The sequence below is a fragment of the Haemaphysalis longicornis genome, unplaced genomic scaffold, assembly GCF_048455015.1.
Source record: "Haemaphysalis longicornis isolate Haplotype H1 unplaced genomic scaffold, Haemaphysalis longicornis Haplotype H1 scaffold_8, whole genome shotgun sequence".
NCBI lineage: Eukaryota > Metazoa > Arthropoda > Arachnida > Ixodida > Ixodidae > Haemaphysalis > Haemaphysalis longicornis.
The window spans coordinates 38,692,432-38,711,811 of NW_027526445.1; the positions used below are offsets into that span (position 1 = coordinate 38,692,432).

Genomic DNA, 19,380 nt, shown 5'->3' on the forward strand with positions numbered 1-19,380 from the left:
GCAATTAGAGAGAAAACAAAAGTTAAATAAAAAATGGCACGCAATGAAATGAAAGGAAAAAAAACTCTAAATAAAGTTAAGTAAAAAAATACAGCGAAAGCGCAGAGCGCCTAACAACGAAAAGGAGTCAAAGCACACATGACGACGCAAACGTGTACAGATGTAGCCATGCGCACAATGGAAGAATTACAAAGTTTTGTCTCGTCCGGAATCTCGCAAAAAACGCAAAAGAATTTTTGTCCCCAAAGATGAGTCATTGTTGTTGGCCAGGGTCCAAGAAAGTGACACAACTGAAGGCTTGCTCCACGTCGTACACGAGACAGGCAGCTAGCAGAACCGACCGACTCTGATAATGGGGAGAAGAAGCAGAACCGACCGACTCTGAGTCCGCCATCGAATCTTCACGGGGAGAGCCAATATGCACAACCACCGGCTGTGTCTGCATCCCGACTCCTACAGGCAGCGCGCCAGGAGCAATTTCCGTCGACATGACGTGAGGTAGAACAGGCTGCTTCAAACCTGCAGGAGGCTGCGCAGGGTACCCGGCTGAGGCAGAGGTTATGACCGGTAAACCTAGTGCGCCAGGAGCAGTCCCGGTAGGCAGGCCGAGAAGCGACCCAGGCGGTGGGCCCGCTGGCCCCGGAGAGCCCGCGGGCAGCATAACAGGCGACAAGTCGTTTCCTGTCTAGCAGCGCAATCCTTTAACAACCGCAATAATAAACTCAGAGAGCAGCGCAGCGGACGAATCGTGTCCCCGTGCGTCCTTTTAGAGTACGCGTTTTTGACCACGGAGATGAAGCGTTCTAGCGCGAAACGTTGGAAAACGAGTGTCCCAGTGTTTTAGTACCGCGACTACACGAGGCGACGACAGGAGATGCCGACAGCCCGAGGCTTTAAGGTGCTTCGCCCCTAGCATTCTAATTGCGTGCCCTTTTAAAACTCCGCAAAGAGCATTTTTAAATTTTACGTTTATGGTTTATGTTTTAGTGTTCGCATTTCATTTGTCCGTGGCTGCACCCGGGCACACAAGTTCAGGCGCACAGTACTAGCGACTAGAAATATTCAGAACAAATTCCATGCTCACTCTCTTGCTGCTCCAGTGGGAAAGCGTCTCTTCCAGCGTTCCAGCTCCCACACGCACGCCATCGTGAAAGGCGTGCGCTTTCGGTCATCCCATGTCGGTAACCGCTGCCTCCCGACCGCCTCGTCTATCTCTCTGCGCACTATGGCTTGGATCCCGTCCTCGTGCATAGCCAAGAGGACGAAGAGGCATTCCATGGAGGTGCTTACAGAAGTCGTGCCAGCAGCGATGAACGAGGCCATGTTTCCTATCAAGTAGCGGTCTGGAGAAATTTGACAGACGTTAGGTTATGGCCCTCAGCCGGTCATTCCAAGAGAGAGAGTAGAAGATTACTGAAGGGAGAAAAGTTCGGCCCGAGAGACTCATCTTAGGCCTGTTACTTCCCAATGGGGCAAGGGTAGGGGGGAACTGGGCACCGAAACAGACTACCACAGTTCAATTCACATCACATAATTATCGTACATATAAAGTAGTAGAAACAAAACGTAAGAATTTGTTCAGCTGTCTGGAATTTCGCAACCTAGTGCCGAGTATCCAGAGAGGATTCGGCAAGTTACATAAGCAACGCTCTGACCACGAGTGTTGACCACGGGTGCAAAATCTTTCATTCGGACAGAGGGTGAGTGTCCAAGCGTAGTAACGCTGGCTCAAGATCCTTTCGTTCGCTACTATAATCGGGGAAAACACTAAGGAAATTGTTATTAGTCTCTGGACAACTACACAGAAGGCAGTCCGGACAGCCTGGCATTCCAAAACAAATACTACGCTGCCGGGCCGACAAGTGTGCTGTTAACACAGAAAAAATAGTTTTCGATTTGGTAATTTTTATATAGTTCCATGCCAAGCACATTGTACGTTGAACTGCGGCCACCGGTGGTTGATGCTAGAACTCAAGTCACGCTAGCCTAACTACGGGACGGCGCATAGCCCCCTTCCTCGGTCTGCTGAGCACCAACATTTGCACGAGCGTCTTACAAATCAGGAAATACGGGAGGCTTCAAGAAACACGCTTCACGATTTGCCCTTGAAACCGTCAGACGTAAGGTAATAGTACTTTCGCAGTACCAGGAATATGAGGACGCCTAAGCACTTGTTATGATTTAGTTATGAAGGTTGAAAGCAAAATCATGAAGGGACAATTAAAGTTATTCGGTATATATCCGTAGAATATCGTGTCGCGAAGAGTACGAGTCTAGTTTCTTATTAACGCAGAAAGTGCCAAAAGGGCGATACAGGTATCGTCATCCCTTACATTTTCCCGCAGTACCATGTATGACATGAAAAATCGCGAATGCACCGTGAAAGGGAGGGGTGGAGGTCGCCTCCACCAACTTAACAAACATTGATGCAGCAGGGCTATGTAAATATCTAATGAATGTATGAGGTCACTTACTGGTTATGCGGTGTTTCAAGGAATGAACCTCAGCTAGAAAACATTCAAATAGGATGAGCCGAGGCGGCAAACGGTACGTCATTTTCGATTTCAATGAAATCGAAACTGACATACGCAATGCGTACAACGCAGTCACAAGATGCATGCATGCGGATGCACGCGTGTGCCTACTGTACCTACTGACTAGCTGCATATATATACAACATTTGACGGAAAAATAAGACATTATTAACGCAATTGACTTGAAACGAGACGGCTTTTAACTTTTTTGATCAACGGTGCACTTTCAACTCCTGTTACTGGGTGCTAGCACCGCACGGCAATTTTTGGGAAAGCTTTGCTGACGTCACCACGTCTTGCCACTGAAGAGCGGGGCTTCGTGGCCGATTTTTCTGTGTGCCGTCACACTCAAACGGCGTTAAAAATACCATTTCTTATTCGCTACGACGAAAGGGAAAGACAATGAGAACAAGCTTTCAGAAAGATGGCGACGATGCAGTACAGTCGGACTGGTCTCGCTCTGGGCGCTTTGTGAAGTGCTTTGAAATGTCATAATAAAATGAAAGAAAATGGCAGAGAGTCTCATTTCTCAGCAATCAAGGCATCGTTGGCCGTCGAACAAACGTCTAGAGAGCTAGAAACACATAATATTTTAGTTTAAAAATTACTCAACCATCTAGGACTTCAAATAAGCGCAATTGTCTCAGCCTTTAGTGTCCCTTTACCATGGAGAGCCGTACCTACATTTTGCAGTCACAAATTTTTTTGTTCGGTAAATCTTGAGGTGGAGTAGTTTAAAACTTCATATGTTTTACAGTAGGATGCCTGTAAGAAGCGTACCACTCACATTGGAACTTAGGGCTGGGGTCTTTTCTGGCCTCTTCAATTTTTTTCAAGTATCCGCCCACAAAGCTTTGGTCCTTGTTTTCTTCCAGTCTTCCCTTGTAGTTCTGTATTAATTGCCTTTGACGCAATTGTTTAACAAAGACACGTTTTTTGCTATTGATAACACAAGAACTTAAGTCAGTTTAAGGTTCGTGCATGAAATCAATCGATCAGGAGCACATTGAAGAGCGAGAAAGGAAATGTGGTTCGATTTTGTTACAAAACGAAAAAAAGGCATTTGAAGAAACAAGCACGCTTTGATTAGCTGAAGAAGTAGCTTTCAGCGCTAAAGGTTTGTAGGAATGAGTAAACCACAAAATGTAAAAGGTTTTATAACTTAAACAACGCTTATGGTCCCTTCGTGGCATGTTTGCAGACAGAAAAAGGAGTAAATGAAGCCATCAGGCAGCAAAGAAATAAAGGCATGGTAGAAATGTTATAACCTCTCCCATTAATCTGCAATTATTCCGGTCCTGTGCTAATTAATGAGATTAATGGGAGAGGCATTTGCCCTGAAGGGGGCGTAGATAAGCTGGTGGTGGTGGTGATGGTGATGATGATGATGATGATGGCCAATGTTCTATGAATATTACTTTGAAAACGACGAAACAAAGCCGGTAGTATAACCCTATAGCCAAAAGAGAAATAGCTTGCCATGCTTAGCAGCTCTCGTTTTATCGCTTAGCCGCGGCATTCATTGTGTCCAATCCTGATTTGGTACCCGCCGCGGTGGCTCAGTGGCTAAGGCGTTGCGCTGCTGAGCACAAGGTCGCGGGTTCGATTCCCGGCCGCGGCGGCCGCTTTTCTGTTGGAGGCGAGAAGCAAAATAGCCTGTGTGTACGAGATTTCGGCGCACGTTAAAGATCACCAGGTGGTCAAAATTAATCCGGAGCCCTCCAATCCGGAGCCCTCATCGCCTGCGTTGCGTCGGCGCATTAAATCAATCAATCAATCAATCAATCAATCCTGTTTTGGTGATCATCCGTAACCTCTATTTGCGTGAACGTCAAAGTATTTTGCTTTTACAGCATCAGTAAAAATGTGTCGACGAAACTGCTACACTGAGGAATTGCATTCAGTGTCGTACGTTAGTTTGTGTTTGCCGCCTTACCAATTATCTTCAATAAAACTTCACTCCACTTGTAAGTAAGATTTACTGTACAGCTGCAAAATATTTAAAATAATAAATTACATTCCTGTATTTGCAGGCATTTTGTTTTTACTATAGACAAGAATTCCCACTGTGCACTGGGCGCCGCCATTTTTTAACGACTGGTGCGCCATCTGGCGGGCATTTCTTGGGGACAGCGTTGCGAGCAGACGACGCCGCAGTCACACGCTGTTGTTCCGTGCCGTGCGTGGATATTAGAAGTCCCAGCGGCGTCAAAAATCGGTAAGCGTCATTTATTCGGCATGTCAGCAGTGTGAAGTTTAACAGTGCTTTAAGAAGAACGCTCAAAGCGTCCGAGAGCTGTCAAGTTTGTCCATAAATTCCGTTCTCAACCCGCTAAGGCGACGTGCCACCCTGCGCACGTTTGTCCTCACGGGGGTTGCCTGTGAGGCTACGTTTCGCCGTGCCAGCACGACGCCCCACTTTTTATCACCAGTTGATGTTTATTTTCTTACTTCTGGGCAGGTTGCCGCCATTGCCTTTATTTTCAATGTAAATAATCTACCCGCCCGGGCGTCACTACGCCGTTGTTGGCTGCAACAACAATCAGCGTAAGCGCAAAGTGCTCCCACAAGAAACGTGCGAACCACGACAAAAGAAGTGTCTGCATGTGCAGACGCCAAAACGCCAAACTAAAACTCTCTAATAAACGTTTCTCCCTTCCAATTAGTTTGTTGGCGCGTTCCCGTATTCCGGGCACTCGGTACGGGCAGCGGCACGCGCGATCACTCGGCCATTGTTTCGCCCCCCCCCCCCCCCCCCCCCCGCCAAGGCGACGCACTCCGACGCCAAACGAATTAACGTACACTTCGTAACTTTGGAGAGTACAACCTGAACCGACACTTTATTGCGTCTCGCCATTCGTTCCCCTGATCCCTAAATAGCCTCGCGGTTTCCGTAACTCTACCGACCAGAACACAGCCGCGCCTCGCACGCTCTAATGCTCTAATTACCTTAGTTAACTCGAAAAGAGCCATTCCGGTGGTATCACAAGAGGAAGGCAGAAAAATCCCATTCTGAAGCGACAATCGCAGCTCGCCTCTCGGTCTTCTTCATTAACAAAGCACAAAGACAAGTGAGAACGGCCTCGGCGGCTGCCATTTGCGCATCATGTGACCACCTGGCCGTCATAAAAAACAACGAAACACAACAACGAGAAACAAGTTGAAGATCAATGATAAATGAGCTGCCGGCGATCTTCACTAACTAATCGAGGGGCTCTAAGTTATCAGCCTGTCTTCCGTCCAACCCACTCTCAAACGCAGACTACATGCCTTCCTCAAACACTGGGAAAAGAGCAAACGGATTGCGGGCTTCGCGACAGCTTTCACTGCGGAAGAAAGCGTACCCCTACTCTTGAACAAGCGTACGGCAGACAGTTTAAACCCAACACACGAATAAACCTTAACCAGACCGCGGGCAACAAGACCCGCACAACAGAGCTGAAACGCACGTTCTACATACCACCACAAATCAATGGCAGGGAAAATAGCTAGAGATAACAACAAAACAACTCGCCCTTACAAAAATCGACACCGCGAAAGTTTGCAAAGTCATATTCACCAAAATCGCGTTTGAGCAAGGAAAAGGCTTTGTAACAGAACACAGATTAACACAAGAATAAACACGTACGTACCAGCTTACTACACTAACGGCAAAACTCTTCCCCTGTACCCAAGAGGCCACTAATGTCAATTACCTTCCATGCGTAGGTACGATACAAAAGGTGGCCATTGCAAAACACTAACAGGCAGTCCAGATGTCTCTGTCACATCACTCCGTATATGTGCCAAACTCGCATTCCAAAGGAATTCTTCAGCAAAATAAACGATACAAACACACACGCGCCTCGCAGCAGGCATTTAAAAAAATTGTGGCAGACACAAAGGGAACCATGATCAATGTTACACAAAAGAACTACTCAATGCTTAAAGTTTGTGAGTACAAAGTAATCAACAGATCAACAAAATAAACGTAAAATTAATAACAGATAATAATTATTCTGCAATAAAATTAAATGAATTGTTGACTTCATGTTAGTCCTGGATAAATTGTCTACTTCCGAGTTTACTAGAAAAGAGTGGTAGCTCATGAATGTGACCTATATATTGATAAGTTTTGCAAATAGGCTAAACAATGTCTAAATTAATGGCACATATGAGCACTGTACTTACCCAAGGAAGTCATACAGCTCTTTTGTTGCCGCTTCAAGTCGACTTTTGCGAGTAAACGGCAAGAGCTGCAGCAATGCCCTTATGACGCCAGGCACAAATTGGACAATGCCGTCATTCAGCATGGCGATCTGAACTCTGTTGACAACGTGCAAGAGCTGCGTTTGCGCGTCGCTTTCGTCGGGGAAACCCGAACCGATGAAGAACTTGAGTATGTTGTTCAAAGCGGTTCTCATTAAAAGGCTTCCCACGCTTAAAGGCGCACCTCTAGCCTCTTCGAGTTCAGCCGCGGTGCGGCGAAATTCAGGCTGCAATAAAAGACAAACAAGAGGGGAACAAAGGCCCCGGTTAGCGTGGAATTTGGAGAAAAGTACTTTCGAAACAAAACGCTTAAGGTTAGCTAAAATATTGACGTATTCCTGGAAGGACCCCATGAGAGAGAGAGAGAGAGAGAGAGAGAGAGAGAGAGAGAGAGAGAGAGAGAGAGGGAAAGAGCCGTTCCACTTCGGGGAGGTGGATGACCAGCAAAGCTGGTTAGCCCACGTCACAGAGGTGACAAAAACTTTAAATGAAAGGTACGAAAACCTGTTATTTTTCACGAGGGGTGGCGGTGGTCATGCTTGAGAAATATACATACATACTCGCACACACGTTTGTTGTGACTGTATTAACCTTAAAAATGGTGTCTGTTCACGATAACCGATCTGCTCAAAGTGCATGTTCAATTGGAGAGACGTATAAAGTTGAGGTCTAAGCCATGTTTGATCTTCCAAATACTGCGCAATATTAACTGATCCACTAAGGATGCATATCCAAGTGAAGCGACCTATAACGCTGACGTGTAAATCATGTTTTCATTATGCAAATGGTGCCTAATCTATCCAAGTTGTACATCCAAGTGATGAGACGTATACTGCATTTGCACGATTCTAACGTGCCCCGTATTGTAACGCGCAGGAACGTTTACTTAGGAAAATTCGACAAATACTTTGACGCCGATTCTAGCGCACAGATCTAACCGAAATGTGACCGCGTGCCTGGCAGGAGGCATTATATTTGAGCGAAAATTTCTCAGGCTTCATAAACTTTCTCATCAAGCTCCTTCTGGCCTATATACTTCAGAGGGGAACGTTGAAAGCATTGAAGCACATTCACCTTTATAATTTCGGACATTACGGGTCATGGATTCCTTCGTCGCTCCTTCACTAACTCCACATGGGAGTCTTCAAGTTCTTAAAAACGTCCGTGTTTGGAGCCAGCAAATACTTTACTCGAAGGATTGCATGAAAATGTGGCAATCCCTTAACTACTCCAATCGTATGTCCTGGACGCCTATAGTGTGCGGGTTGCCGTTCGGTTCTCCTCGCTCTTGGTAAGTAAAATACCTTGTCCTTGAATTGAGCGTTAGAGTAGCACCTTTTCGGAGCCACAGCAACTGAAAAGCGGTGCTATTAGCAGCAGTAGTAGAAACCTGTGTAACACCTGGCTAGGGCTAAGGTACGCTGTAAAGTGTTCTTTAAATACGTCACGATGACGGAATGTTTTAGATCGAAATGGGTTGGATTTCGAAAAGAGATAGTGGCTATGGCGATACTGAAAGCCGCCTTTGCCGTCGATTTCGCTTGAGAGCCCGATTCTAAATAGCAGACAAATTTGAAGGATGCATTTAGCGCAAAAACGGTGCATGTTATAATTGTGCAAATACGGTATTTACTGGGAATTTCGTATTCTCCTTGGCTGTGCGCGGGAGGAGATGTTTTCAATGAAGGATTTCCTGTATTCCAAGGCTGTCGCGTATTCGTCGCTATATGTGAACCTGTTCTTTCTGGCGTTCGGAGAGAATGTTCAATGGCCTTTTCCTCTGCGTTTTGTGACAAGTTGTAGGAGAGGCTCTTGAGTGCATCTTCTTCTGTTTTTCCAGCACAGAGGACGCAAAATGGTTGCTTAAAGTGCGAAGGGTGACATTCTGTTTACACCCTGTAAATTGTGTCTTGACAATGCTTATATTACGTGTTGCCAAAAGACCGCCGCATGTCCCGCGGACCCTGTTGACATCGGCATGAGCCAAGGCATCCTAGCGAGTCTTTCATTCTTTCCCACGAGCCCGAGAACTCACAATAACACAGTCATCCTGACAAAACTAAGTGCTCCGGCCATTCGTCTACCTTGGAGGTCTGATTCCCCCCAGCCGCTCATGGCAGGCCGCCTCATTTTCCCTACACAAGTTCCTTAAAGGGACACTCAAGACAAAACCGAAGTAGTTCTACGTAGATAGACTGGCGACACCAGAAAACGAATATACCAGTCCCTGAAGCGGTACATTCAAAACTATCTCGGAATAAAAAAAAATTGCTCCAATCCACGCTGTGAAGGGGGTTGGACAGCAAAGCTTTAAACGACACCCACAATAATTGCCCATACCACGTCACTTGAATTCACACACGTGGCTCTCCAAAGAGTGAAACGAGAGATTCTGCAGCGGTTACTTGAAATTTGCGGGGGCAGCGTTCGGAACGCAGCAGCGTCGGCCACGGCCGTGCTAGAGCGGAAGACGCCGCCGCCGTAGCCCGGCCGTGAGTCGAGAGAAAGAAAACGGAGAGGAGCGTCTTTCGACGGGTGAGACAGCGGAACCTAGCCATCCTGAGGTGCTAGCTTGGGGCTACACAACCGCGCGACACAACGCAGACACCGAAACAATTCGCATATGAGGCTAGTGATTCCCATTTATACCGATTTAAACTTGTTAGTTTAGTAAGTTTGAGAATTGCGAGAAAGCTGAGGGAGCTTTTATAATCGCTATTTTTCAGAACCAGTTGCTACTTTCACTTTTAAAGCTAAGCTTTCTACTAAAAATTAATCGGCGCTAAAACAGGGACGAGAGGAACACGTAACTCACAACACGGTGCCGAGCTTCCAACTAGAATTTATTGAAAAAGATGCTGCTTATATACACAAAACTAAAAACCTAAAAACGAGAAGCAATTGTCACGTCTAAATGCATCACGTGTTTAAAAAAGCCACTTCTTTATCAGTCAGCGATAAGGACGGAGTACTCACGCAGTTATCCCCTGCCTGTCTAATAAAAAGAGCTTCCATGATTTCGCGCTCAAGCCTTCCTCGTGCTTTCCGCAAGAACATTGTCCTATCTAGCAGGGGGCTACACTTGCATCGTTTGCAGTATAAGCAGCATCTTTTTCAATAAATTCTAGTTGGAAGTTCGGCACCGTGTTGTGAGTTACGTGTTCCTCTCGTCCCTGTTTTAGCGCCGATTAATTTTTAGCAGTATGTACCAACTCGCCCACATCAAGCTTTTGTTACTTAAGCTTTCTAGCTCTACCAGCCAATGGTTCTTTCGTGGCGTGCGGGACAACAAACTCCCAAAGCGGCGGAGGCGGCGGTGGGAGGAGGGGAGAGGCGGAGGGTTTAACTGACGGATCACACTAGAGATGGCGCAGCGAATTTACCCAGCGTTCCCCGCGCGGAAGTGCCTGCTCGCTGGCAGTGGCGTCGGCGCTGAGGCTTTGTTGTCTGATTTAGCGACGGTTGTTTCGGGCCTGTTTTGACGCAGCTTCGCGCCCATTGCGGGGTGCCTTTGCACGGCTTGATTAAATTGTTCGACAGCACCTCCAGGCTAACCCGCACCAGAAGGAATTAAGTGGTCGTACGGCAAATATACGTTAATGATTGGTTTGCAGGGCGGGAAAACAAAATGTACAAACCACATACAGACATCTGGCAGCCAGAGAAACGATCCCTTTTTCGCACTGCTTGCCACGAATGGTACTCCGTTTTCTAAATTGGTGAATACCAATTCGGTTGGGTTTTAAGAGGTATTACAAAAAGCGAACGTAGCAACTGGTTCTGATAAATAGCGATTGTAAAAGTTTCCTCAGCTTTCTCGCAATTGTCAAACTTTTTAAATCGGTATAAATGGCAGTCACTAAGCTGAGATACCGAATGGTTTCGCTGTCTGCACATGTGTCGCGCTGTGGTGTAGCCCCAAGCTAGCACACCAGGATGGCTAGGTTCCGCTGTCTCACCCTGCGAAAGACGCTGCTCTCCGTTTTCTTTCTCCCGACTCATGACCGGGCTACAGCGGCGGCGTCCGCCGCTCTAGCCCGGCTGTGGTCAACGCTGCTGCTGCGTTCGGGATGCCGCCCCCGCGAATTCCGGGTGAAACGGCTGGTAGAATCTCTAGTTTCTCTCTTTCTGGAGCCACGTGTGTGAATTCAAATGACGTCGCATGGGAAATTGTTGTGGGTGTCGTTTAAAGCTTTGCTTTCCAACCCCCATCACAGTGTGGATTTGAGCCAATTTTCTTGTAATACCTCTTAAAACACAACCGAATTGGTATTCACCAATTTAGAAAACGGAGTCCCATTCGTGGCAAGCAGTGCGCAAAATGCAGCGTTTTTCTAGAGGCCAGATGTCTATATGTGGTTTGTACATTTAGTTTTCCCGCCCTGCAAACCAATCCTTAACGTATGTTTGCCGTATGACCACTTAATTCCGTCGTCGGTGCGGGTTACCCTGGAGGTGCTGTCGAACAAGTTAATCAAGCTGCACCAAAACAGGCCCAAAACAATCGTCGCTAAATCAGACGACAAAGCCGCACCGCCGACGTCGCTGCCGGCGAGCAGGCACTTCCGCACGGGGAATGCTGGGTAAATTCGCCGCGTCATCTCTAGAGCGCTCCTTGAGTTAAACCCTCCGTCCCCCCTCCTCCGCCTCTGCCGCGTTGGGAGTTTGTTGTCCCCCACGCCACGAAAGAACCGTTGTCTGGTTGAGCTAGAAATCTTTGCTTAAAAACACTCTTACCCATAAGGTTTTATTAAAATCCGAACTTAGTTTTCGCAGCAAGCGTTAGGCGAGCATGGCCAATGGTGGTAAATGTCGAATGATAGTTACTTGCTGTATGTTGCGTTTGTTCTGCGAAGATTTCTTACCATCATGTGTTCCTCCATTGACGTCTTAGCAAATCCTAAATCGTGCAGCATGGTCATGCAGAACCTTTTATTAGCAGCCCACACTTCCCCGTTGAAGGTTGCCAATCTTGAAAACGCGCGACAGAAAGACGCAAACCCGTTTACACTCCTTGTTTTCATATGTGATAACAAAATACGGTTTGTAACAGCGATGTGGTCTGGGACCCAAAGTTTCTACTAGAGAAAGAAACAAAGAGAGAGGGAGAGAGAGATAGCTTTATTTGCTCACGGGTAGAGCGCTTGTGCTCGTCCTGCCGTGTTAGCCAGGATATCTGGGTTCCTGGTGGCTTCTTTGGCCATCTGGACAATGCGCGGGTGCATTAGGTCATCGGAGCTCTTCCACTCCTCTATGCGTTTGATGTTTTTGGGCAAGATAGATAGATAGAACTTTATTCGAGCCCTTGAGGTCACCGTTGAGGCGGCCTCCGACGGGGTGGTCCCTTATTCACAGGGCCCATAAACGGCCAACACCTCCAGGCCCCGGGCCACTAGGGCCGCGTGGGTCGTTGCGGTGGGGCTGGACCGTAGGATCTCCCATCGCTCTTTGGGGGAAGGGGGTAGGGGGGTGGTGGTTGGGAATGGGATTTGTGGGATGGGGGCTTTGAGTGACGTACACTCTGCGATGACGTGTCGCAAGGTGCCTTTTTCTTGGCGACAGAAGGGGCATGTATCTTCATATTGTTGTGAGAACATGGTGTGTAGTAATTTTGGGTGGGCCAGCGACTCCGCTTGAATTCTTCTTAATATTGTCTGTTCTTTCCGTGTAAGTGTACAATGGGGTGCCGGCAGTGTGCGCCTGTCCTCCCTGTACATCTCTGTTATCGCTTTGAAGCTAGTGACGGGAGTCGGGTCGTCTTCTCCTCCACTCGCCTCCTCTTGTGCCCGGCGTGCCATCTCTCGGGCGTAGTAGTCGGCAATTGTGTTGCCGATTAATGAGGAGTGAGCGGGTGTCCATACGATCTCGACTACCCTTTCTGGTGGCTCTCTCTCATTCATAATGTGTGCTGCCAAGGAGGAGATCGTGCCCTTCCGGTAGCTGCTGTAGGCCTTCTTGCTGTCAGTGACAACGACTTCGACGCCGGGTTGAAGCAGCGCTAGTGCCATGGCCACTTCTTCCGCTGTGGTTGGGTCTCGTGTCCTCGTAGATGCCGTGGTAATTAGTCTGTTTCGAGACGTTACGGCCACTGCTGCTCTGTCGCTTCCCTGTAGTAGGGATGCGTCCGTGTACAAGACGTGAGGGTTGTCGCCGAATCTCCTCTCCAGAGCTGCTGTTCGCGCCTTTCTTCTTCCCTCGTCCTCTCCCGGCGTCATATTACGTGGAAGGGGCTTCGACGTGATTTTTGCTCGCCAGTGTTCTGGTATGAGGCCCGGTGTTGGCATCAGCTCGATCTTCCATCCGATCTTTTGGAGGACCCTTCTGCCGTGTTCGGTGCAGCTGAGTCGCATCCTCTGATTGGACAGGTGGGCTTCCACAAGCTCGTCCACGGTGTTGTGGACTCCCATTTCATGCAGCCGTTTGGTGGACGTGTAGATGGGGAGTCCCAGGGCTTGCTTCGTTGCCTTTCTTATGAGTATGTCTAGTCCTTCCCTCTGTGTCTTCGTTAGTTGCAGGTACGGTGCTGAATAGGTGATTCGTGAGATGACGAAAGCCTGAACAAGGCGGATTGCGCCGTCTTCTTTGATGCCGCGATTCCTGTTGGCTACCCGTCTCAGCATACCCAGTACCTGTTCCGTGGTGGTTCTGATCTTGGCAAGGGCTGCGTCCGCTTTACCGTCGGTTCTCAGTATGAGCCCCAGTATACGGCATTGTTGGGTGGGCTTTATCTCGATTCCGTCTATTTGAACAGTGATTTGACTCCTGGTCTTCTTGTTAGCACCCGGCTGAACTACTAAGAGCTCGAATTTTTGGGGGGCGCAGCTCAGGCCGCACGACTTAGCGTACTCATGCACCGTCTTCGCTACTTGCTGCAATGTTTCTTCTATCCACCCCTCAGACCCTGCTCTGTTCGTCCATACCGTGATATCGTCAGCGTAAAATGCATGGTCGATTCCTTCAATCTGTTCCAATAGTCGTGGCAAGGGCAGGAGAGCGAGATTGAACAGTAGAGGTGACATCACCGATCCCTGGGGTGTACCGCGCTCGCCCAGTCTTATGGGGTCCGACTTGGTTCCTCCTATCGCCAATGTTGCCGTTCTGCCCGTTAGAAAGTTTCTGACATAGTGGAAGGTCCTGCCTCCGCATCTCGTTGTGTTAAGGTTCCGTAACACGCTGGCGTGGGTTACGTTATCAAACGCTCCCTTGAGATCTAAAGCTAGGATGGCCCTTGGTCCGGTTCTCGTAGCTTGTTTGACCACCAGCTCGTGCAGCTGGATCATGATGTCCTGTGTTCCGAGATGTTTTCGAAACCCGTACATGGTGGCCGGCATTTGTCTCGTGGCCTCGAGATGTTGTTGGAGTCGTCGCAAGACCATGCGTTCCATTACCTTGCCGACGCAGGATGTCAGCGATATCGGCCTAAGGTTGTCCACTGACGGGGGTTTCCCAGGTTTCGGTATAAATCTAACTTCAGCTTCTTTCCATTCGTCCGGCAACGTCGAGGTCTTCCAGGCAGTATTGATATACTGTAAGAGTTCGTTTGCTGTTTTACCACACATGTTAGCTAGGAGCTTATATGTAATGTTGTCCGTGCCGGGGGCGCTTTTCTTGTTGCTGTCGTCGATAGCCGCCCATAACTCTGCGATAGTGAATGGGTGATCTAACTCTTCGTTTTCGGGTCCCTCGTATTCCTCGGGGGGGGGGGGGGGTGAATTCCTTTCTCGGTTTGCAAGTACTTCTTTTTAAGTGCTTTCAGGAGTTTACGTTCGCTGCCTTTATACGTGTTTAGTACCTTGGTAAAGTTTCGATTCGTTGTTGTTTTACTTTGCGTTGGGTCAATTAGATGTCTGAGTAGCTTCCACGTTTTACCGGTAGATAATTGTCCTTGAAGGCCCTCACACATCTTGTGCCATTTTTCTCTGCATAGCTTGGCGGCATATTCTGCTATCTGTTTGTTTAGTAGCGCAATGCGTCGTGCCAGCTTTCTATTCCGTCGTTGACGCTTCCACCTGCGCGTCAGCGAGTGTCTGGCTGCCCACATGTTGGAAAGCTTGGCGTCAACGAACGGTGTGTCTGTTGTTGTTATGATCTCCTGTGTAAATTTGCGAAGTGCTTCCCGTTGTCTTTTGGCCCATTCCGCATATGGCTCTATGGGATGTTCGGCTTCTGCCTCCACTTCTTGTGTGGCGCAACGCTCCTGGGTATGTTTCCTCATCTTGTCCCAATCTGTGACTCTTGCTTTTCCTAGCTCTGCTTTGTATTTGGGTCCGTGTATATCGATGTTAATGATCTTGTGGTCGGAGCCTAGGTCGACGTCGTCACACTTCCATTCCATCTCGAGCGTTCCCGACATCCATGTTAGGTCTGGCGTAGTGTCATTGGTGACACTGTTGCCGGTTCGAGTTGGCACTCCGGGTTCGTTGAGAAGTGTGAGGTTATGCTTCTCCATCGCCTGTATAAGAGCTTTGCCCCTCTTGGACGCGAGCTTGTAACCCCACATCGGGTGTGGTGCATTGAAATCACCTAGGACTAGGAGCGGTCTGTCTTTCGCTAGTTGCTTCGCGTCCCCCCCTATTGCATCAAAGTCGTATGGATGCTTAGCACCCGGTCTGCAGTAGATGTTCAGTATAAATATGTTTCTTGTGCTTCCTATGTCTCTTGCGTGTATCTCCACGAGTGTGTGATCACATCCGTGTTGTGCCGTGATGTGTTGCGTTGCCGCCACGGTGTTTCGTACGAGGATTGCTGTGCTCTTCTCTGTTGGGTCCGTATATGTTATATATCCTGGCAAACGTGGCTTTACTTTTGTTTCCTGTAATGTTATGATGACTGGTTGTCGACACTTGTCTTGTCCTCCGATGTGCAAGATGAGTTCCATGTCTTTGGCTCTAAAACTCCTGCAGTTCCATTGATAGACAATAGAGACTTCCTTGTTGTCTTTCCGTTTCCGTTGCCGCTTACTGTCGGGATTCAATGCCATCTTTTTGACTGACGTCTATGCGACCTCGCCTCTTTGCGATGGTCTCTTTCAGTCTTTCAGCCCTCTCCTTCTTGAGAGACCCGTACCGGTTGCGAACTTCCATAGCGCTTACTCTGGCCGCAAGGCGATCGTGCTTCACCTCCAGCGTGGTGATACGGTCTTCCAACCTGCCTAATGCTGCCAGAATGGCCGCCTCACCTGGTGTTATTTGCGCCTGCTCATCTGCCTTCTTATTAATGGTTTGTTGATGGTTTATATTCTGTGGGGCTTCTTCTGCTTCCATCTCTTGCGTTTCTGTATTCTGTGTTGTCTTGGGGAGTGCCGAAGACGGCGACATCTTTCTCGGCATTTTACGTGGTCCCTCACACGTGGCAGCTACTGGTGTTTCTTCGCATCCTTGTGTCTTTTTCTGCTGCGTGTTACCTGTAATTTTCTCTAATCTGCTCATTAACTCATGGATTTGCGCATTTTGTCTTTCAATGATGCTCTTTAACTCTGTTACCAGTGCGCTTTCACTTTGTGCAACATGTGAGGGGGTGGGGGAAGGGGATTCAGGGGTTAGAGCTTTGGGAGACTCATTGGCCCAGCCCACCTTTGTATGGGTGTTGCCGCACTGGTCTCCAGGGCCGCCCCTCGATCTCGAACGTCCTCGTTGTATCCCGTTCTCCGCTCCGTCGACGAGCCCGGCTCCGCTCCGCGCAGCCGACGCCGCCCGTCCAGCTGTCTCCCAGCGCCGGTTCCCGGCCTGCGCTGCTGGCCTCGACGGGGAGCGCCCCTTGCGGCCACTTGCGCCGCTCCGTCTTCTGGATTGCGGCCCTCGGCTGACGCTGCGCTCTCGCCGCAACGGTGGGAAATCCTCGCCAAATTCTTTCTGTTCTTGTTCTTGTTGTTGTCGTCGTTCCCATTGTCGCCTTCGCACCACGTACGGGGTCTTGAAACGATTGGTGCACTCTTGGCCGCCTGTAACGTGCTGGCCGCCGCATAGCTGACACTTCGGCTTGCAGAGTGTTGCGTGGTCTTCGTCAGGGTTTGGCTGTCCGCACCCGATACAGATTCTTGTGTCGGGGAAGGGGCAGACGTCACCCCGGTGCCCGACCTTCCCGCACTGTCTGCATACGTCGTGGTGTTTGCGATACAGGACGCACCGCATCAACATAGGGCCGTATTTGACATAGTTCGGTACCCTCGTCCCGTCGAACAGTACAATCACCGCAGACGTACCTCCAATGCGGTGCGCCTGCAGCGCGGTGGGGTTGGTCTCATTTACAATGTTGTCGTTGATCTCCTCGCCCGTATGGGCGGCATCAACTCCTCTGATCACGCCTTTTGCTGTTCCTTCTGCTGCTGCTCTGTATGTCCATATTGGGTATGTTGTTTCCCCCACTGTGAGGTTACGCATTCTGTTGTAACGCTCGGCTCGCTGTTCACTTGGCGTGCTTATTACGATGATGTTTTGAGCGGGGTTTGGGCAGATCGTGTCCATCCTTGCTTCTTCCTTGCTAATTTGGGCTGCCGCAACGACCGCCGCCATCATTGTCGTAGCTCCAGTACGAGCGACATTTAAGCCGCCACGTGGTCGGATGATGATTTTGGTCTCTTCACGCGGCATTGGCGGCATACGTGCTGCCTTCGTTATTCTCGCTGTCACCCTCTTCGCGTAATTGACCCGCTCCCTCGGTCTGGATTGATGTTCAGACGACGAAACGGACTCATCGGCTTTCAGCTCGGTACTGAGGCGCTTGGTGCGTCTGCTGTGGGCCGTCCATCCCGCCGTATCGTTAGGCACAAAGTCCTCACCAGGCACCTCCACACACATTCGTCCTCCGTGGTTCCCAAGTTGCAACCCATTCACAGATGTTGTCGCACTCACTTCCATATCTGTCGTTGAGTCCATGCTGCACCGCTGAAGGCTGGCCGCAAGGGCCGGGAGCCGCCCGCGGCCGAATCCGGCCGACCACGCTAAGCCTAGGCGTCGCAGGCGATGCGGAAAAAGTCCGGTAAATCACCAAATTCGATGTCTTCCGTGCCAAATCCGGTATCAAATTGCAGCGGATGGTATTCTGCAACTCGTGGTACTCGTGAATTCAACACAGCGTGAAAATTCCGGCGGAATAAAGCATTTCCTCGGGAGCCGAGGTGAAACACATCTGCACCCTTCGTCGTCCTTTTTGGGGCAATGCGGGGGTATTCTGGCATTTACACATAATGTGTGCGAGGCCCGCGCGATGGCCGCAGTGTTTCATTTATCTGGGGAGATGTCTGAATGGAAAGGACTATAGGGCACCGGATTCGGGTAGGTATTTTTTTGGAGTTGATTCCATGCCTTGGCCTGTGCAGCGTTGATCGTGCGGTCAGCAGCTGAAAATTCGCACCTGCTAAGTTTGTAAAAGCTTGTTGTATCTTTTTATCAGTTTATGGTGTCTAACTTCTTCGAGCGCAATGTTGATTTCGCAAGCAGCTGTGCGGGCCTGTTTGTTGCCCCGTAACCATTCGTGTGCAGGAAGCAGTCCGGACTTGTAGAGTAGTCCCAGGTTTCCACGAAAGTCGTCCCCGTTACTCGCTTCGCATGTTTTTGGTGAGCCGAAAGCAAGAAAAGTTCGCCGGGACACTTACGTCTACAACCTTGTGCGGATTGAAGGTTGAAGCCTAGCGATCCTTATTAACAATTTCTGTACTGCTATGTCGTATCTGCGTCGCTCTCTTCGTTTTAGTTTCTTTGTCGATTGGCGCGAATTACTTCGAACGGCTTCTTTCTTTTCCTTTGCCACACCGTGTTTGCGTCTCTTTCTCCGCTTTCGTTACTTGACTCCACCAACTCGATCCGTACACACGTTATAAAATTGCCGAATAATGGTTTAAAAGCGGCCCCAGGCCGGGAATTGTGAATTGCGGAAGGCTGAAAAATTATCCAAGATTGAAGCATGGATCAAAAATTATGCACCCCTCCGTCTAACTACAAGGATGGCTGAACGCGAAGCTTCCTCGTGATTGGTTCCTTGGTTGGCCAATCCCACACTGCGAGTATGTGGTACCCTGGAGGTACGCACCTCTTTTATAGAATAGTCACAGTAATTCTGAGGTGTGCACTGCGTAGGCCTAACGTTTGGGTTTACGGTTTGCTTTGGGGTGCCTGCTGCTCGGCGTTCGCTTCGACAACGCCAAAATGGAGCAATCGGATAGACGCCTGATTCATAACGCGAGGGGCCCAGGATCCGTTCCGGCCACAAGGGGTGCGTCTTTTGTAGCAAAAGCTACAGTACGCTACCTCAGGCAGCCTTATAGGGGGACTAGTTTTGACCCTGAGAGCTAGAGGTCAAACCCCAACCCTTCCGCAAGCACCTGGTTTGGAACAGTGCCCGATGGCTGGGAGAGATAGGCGAGGGGGGAACGGAGAAGGGCGCGGGACCCGTGCCGCCAGCAGCGATAAGTGCGCGCGACGAAGGAAGGCGACGTGCGCGCAGAGCCGTGTGCGATGGAGTAGGACGAACATCCAGCTGTGGTCGCTCGTACAGCGGTGACGCTTCCACGACGCCGTGAGGCGAAAAAGAGGAAACACGCTACTGTCGCGTCCAGCTTCGCTACCGCCAAGTCTTACGCGTTAGTGCGAGCTCCCTTCAT

At 49.3% G+C, this 19,380-nt stretch overlaps 1 protein-coding gene across 1 annotated transcript in view; it reads right to left on the reverse strand.

The window, feature by feature from the left end:
- LOC144148255 (cytochrome P450 2G1-like) overlaps positions 1 to 19,380 on the reverse strand; it is a 50,891-nt gene that overhangs the window by 11,541 nt on the left and 19,970 nt on the right. Inside the window, exons 4-8 of the mRNA XM_077679818.1 lie at positions 16,355 to 16,673; positions 11,648 to 11,753; positions 6,705 to 7,009; positions 3,322 to 3,437; positions 1,085 to 1,343 (exon numbers count right to left, since the gene is read on the reverse strand). Coding sequence (XP_077535944.1) covers positions 1,085 to 1,343; positions 3,322 to 3,437; positions 6,705 to 7,009; positions 11,648 to 11,753; positions 16,355 to 16,673 — 1,105 coding nt within the window. The remainder of the gene's footprint in view (positions 1 to 1,084; positions 1,344 to 3,321; positions 3,438 to 6,704; positions 7,010 to 11,647; positions 11,754 to 16,354; positions 16,674 to 19,380) is intronic.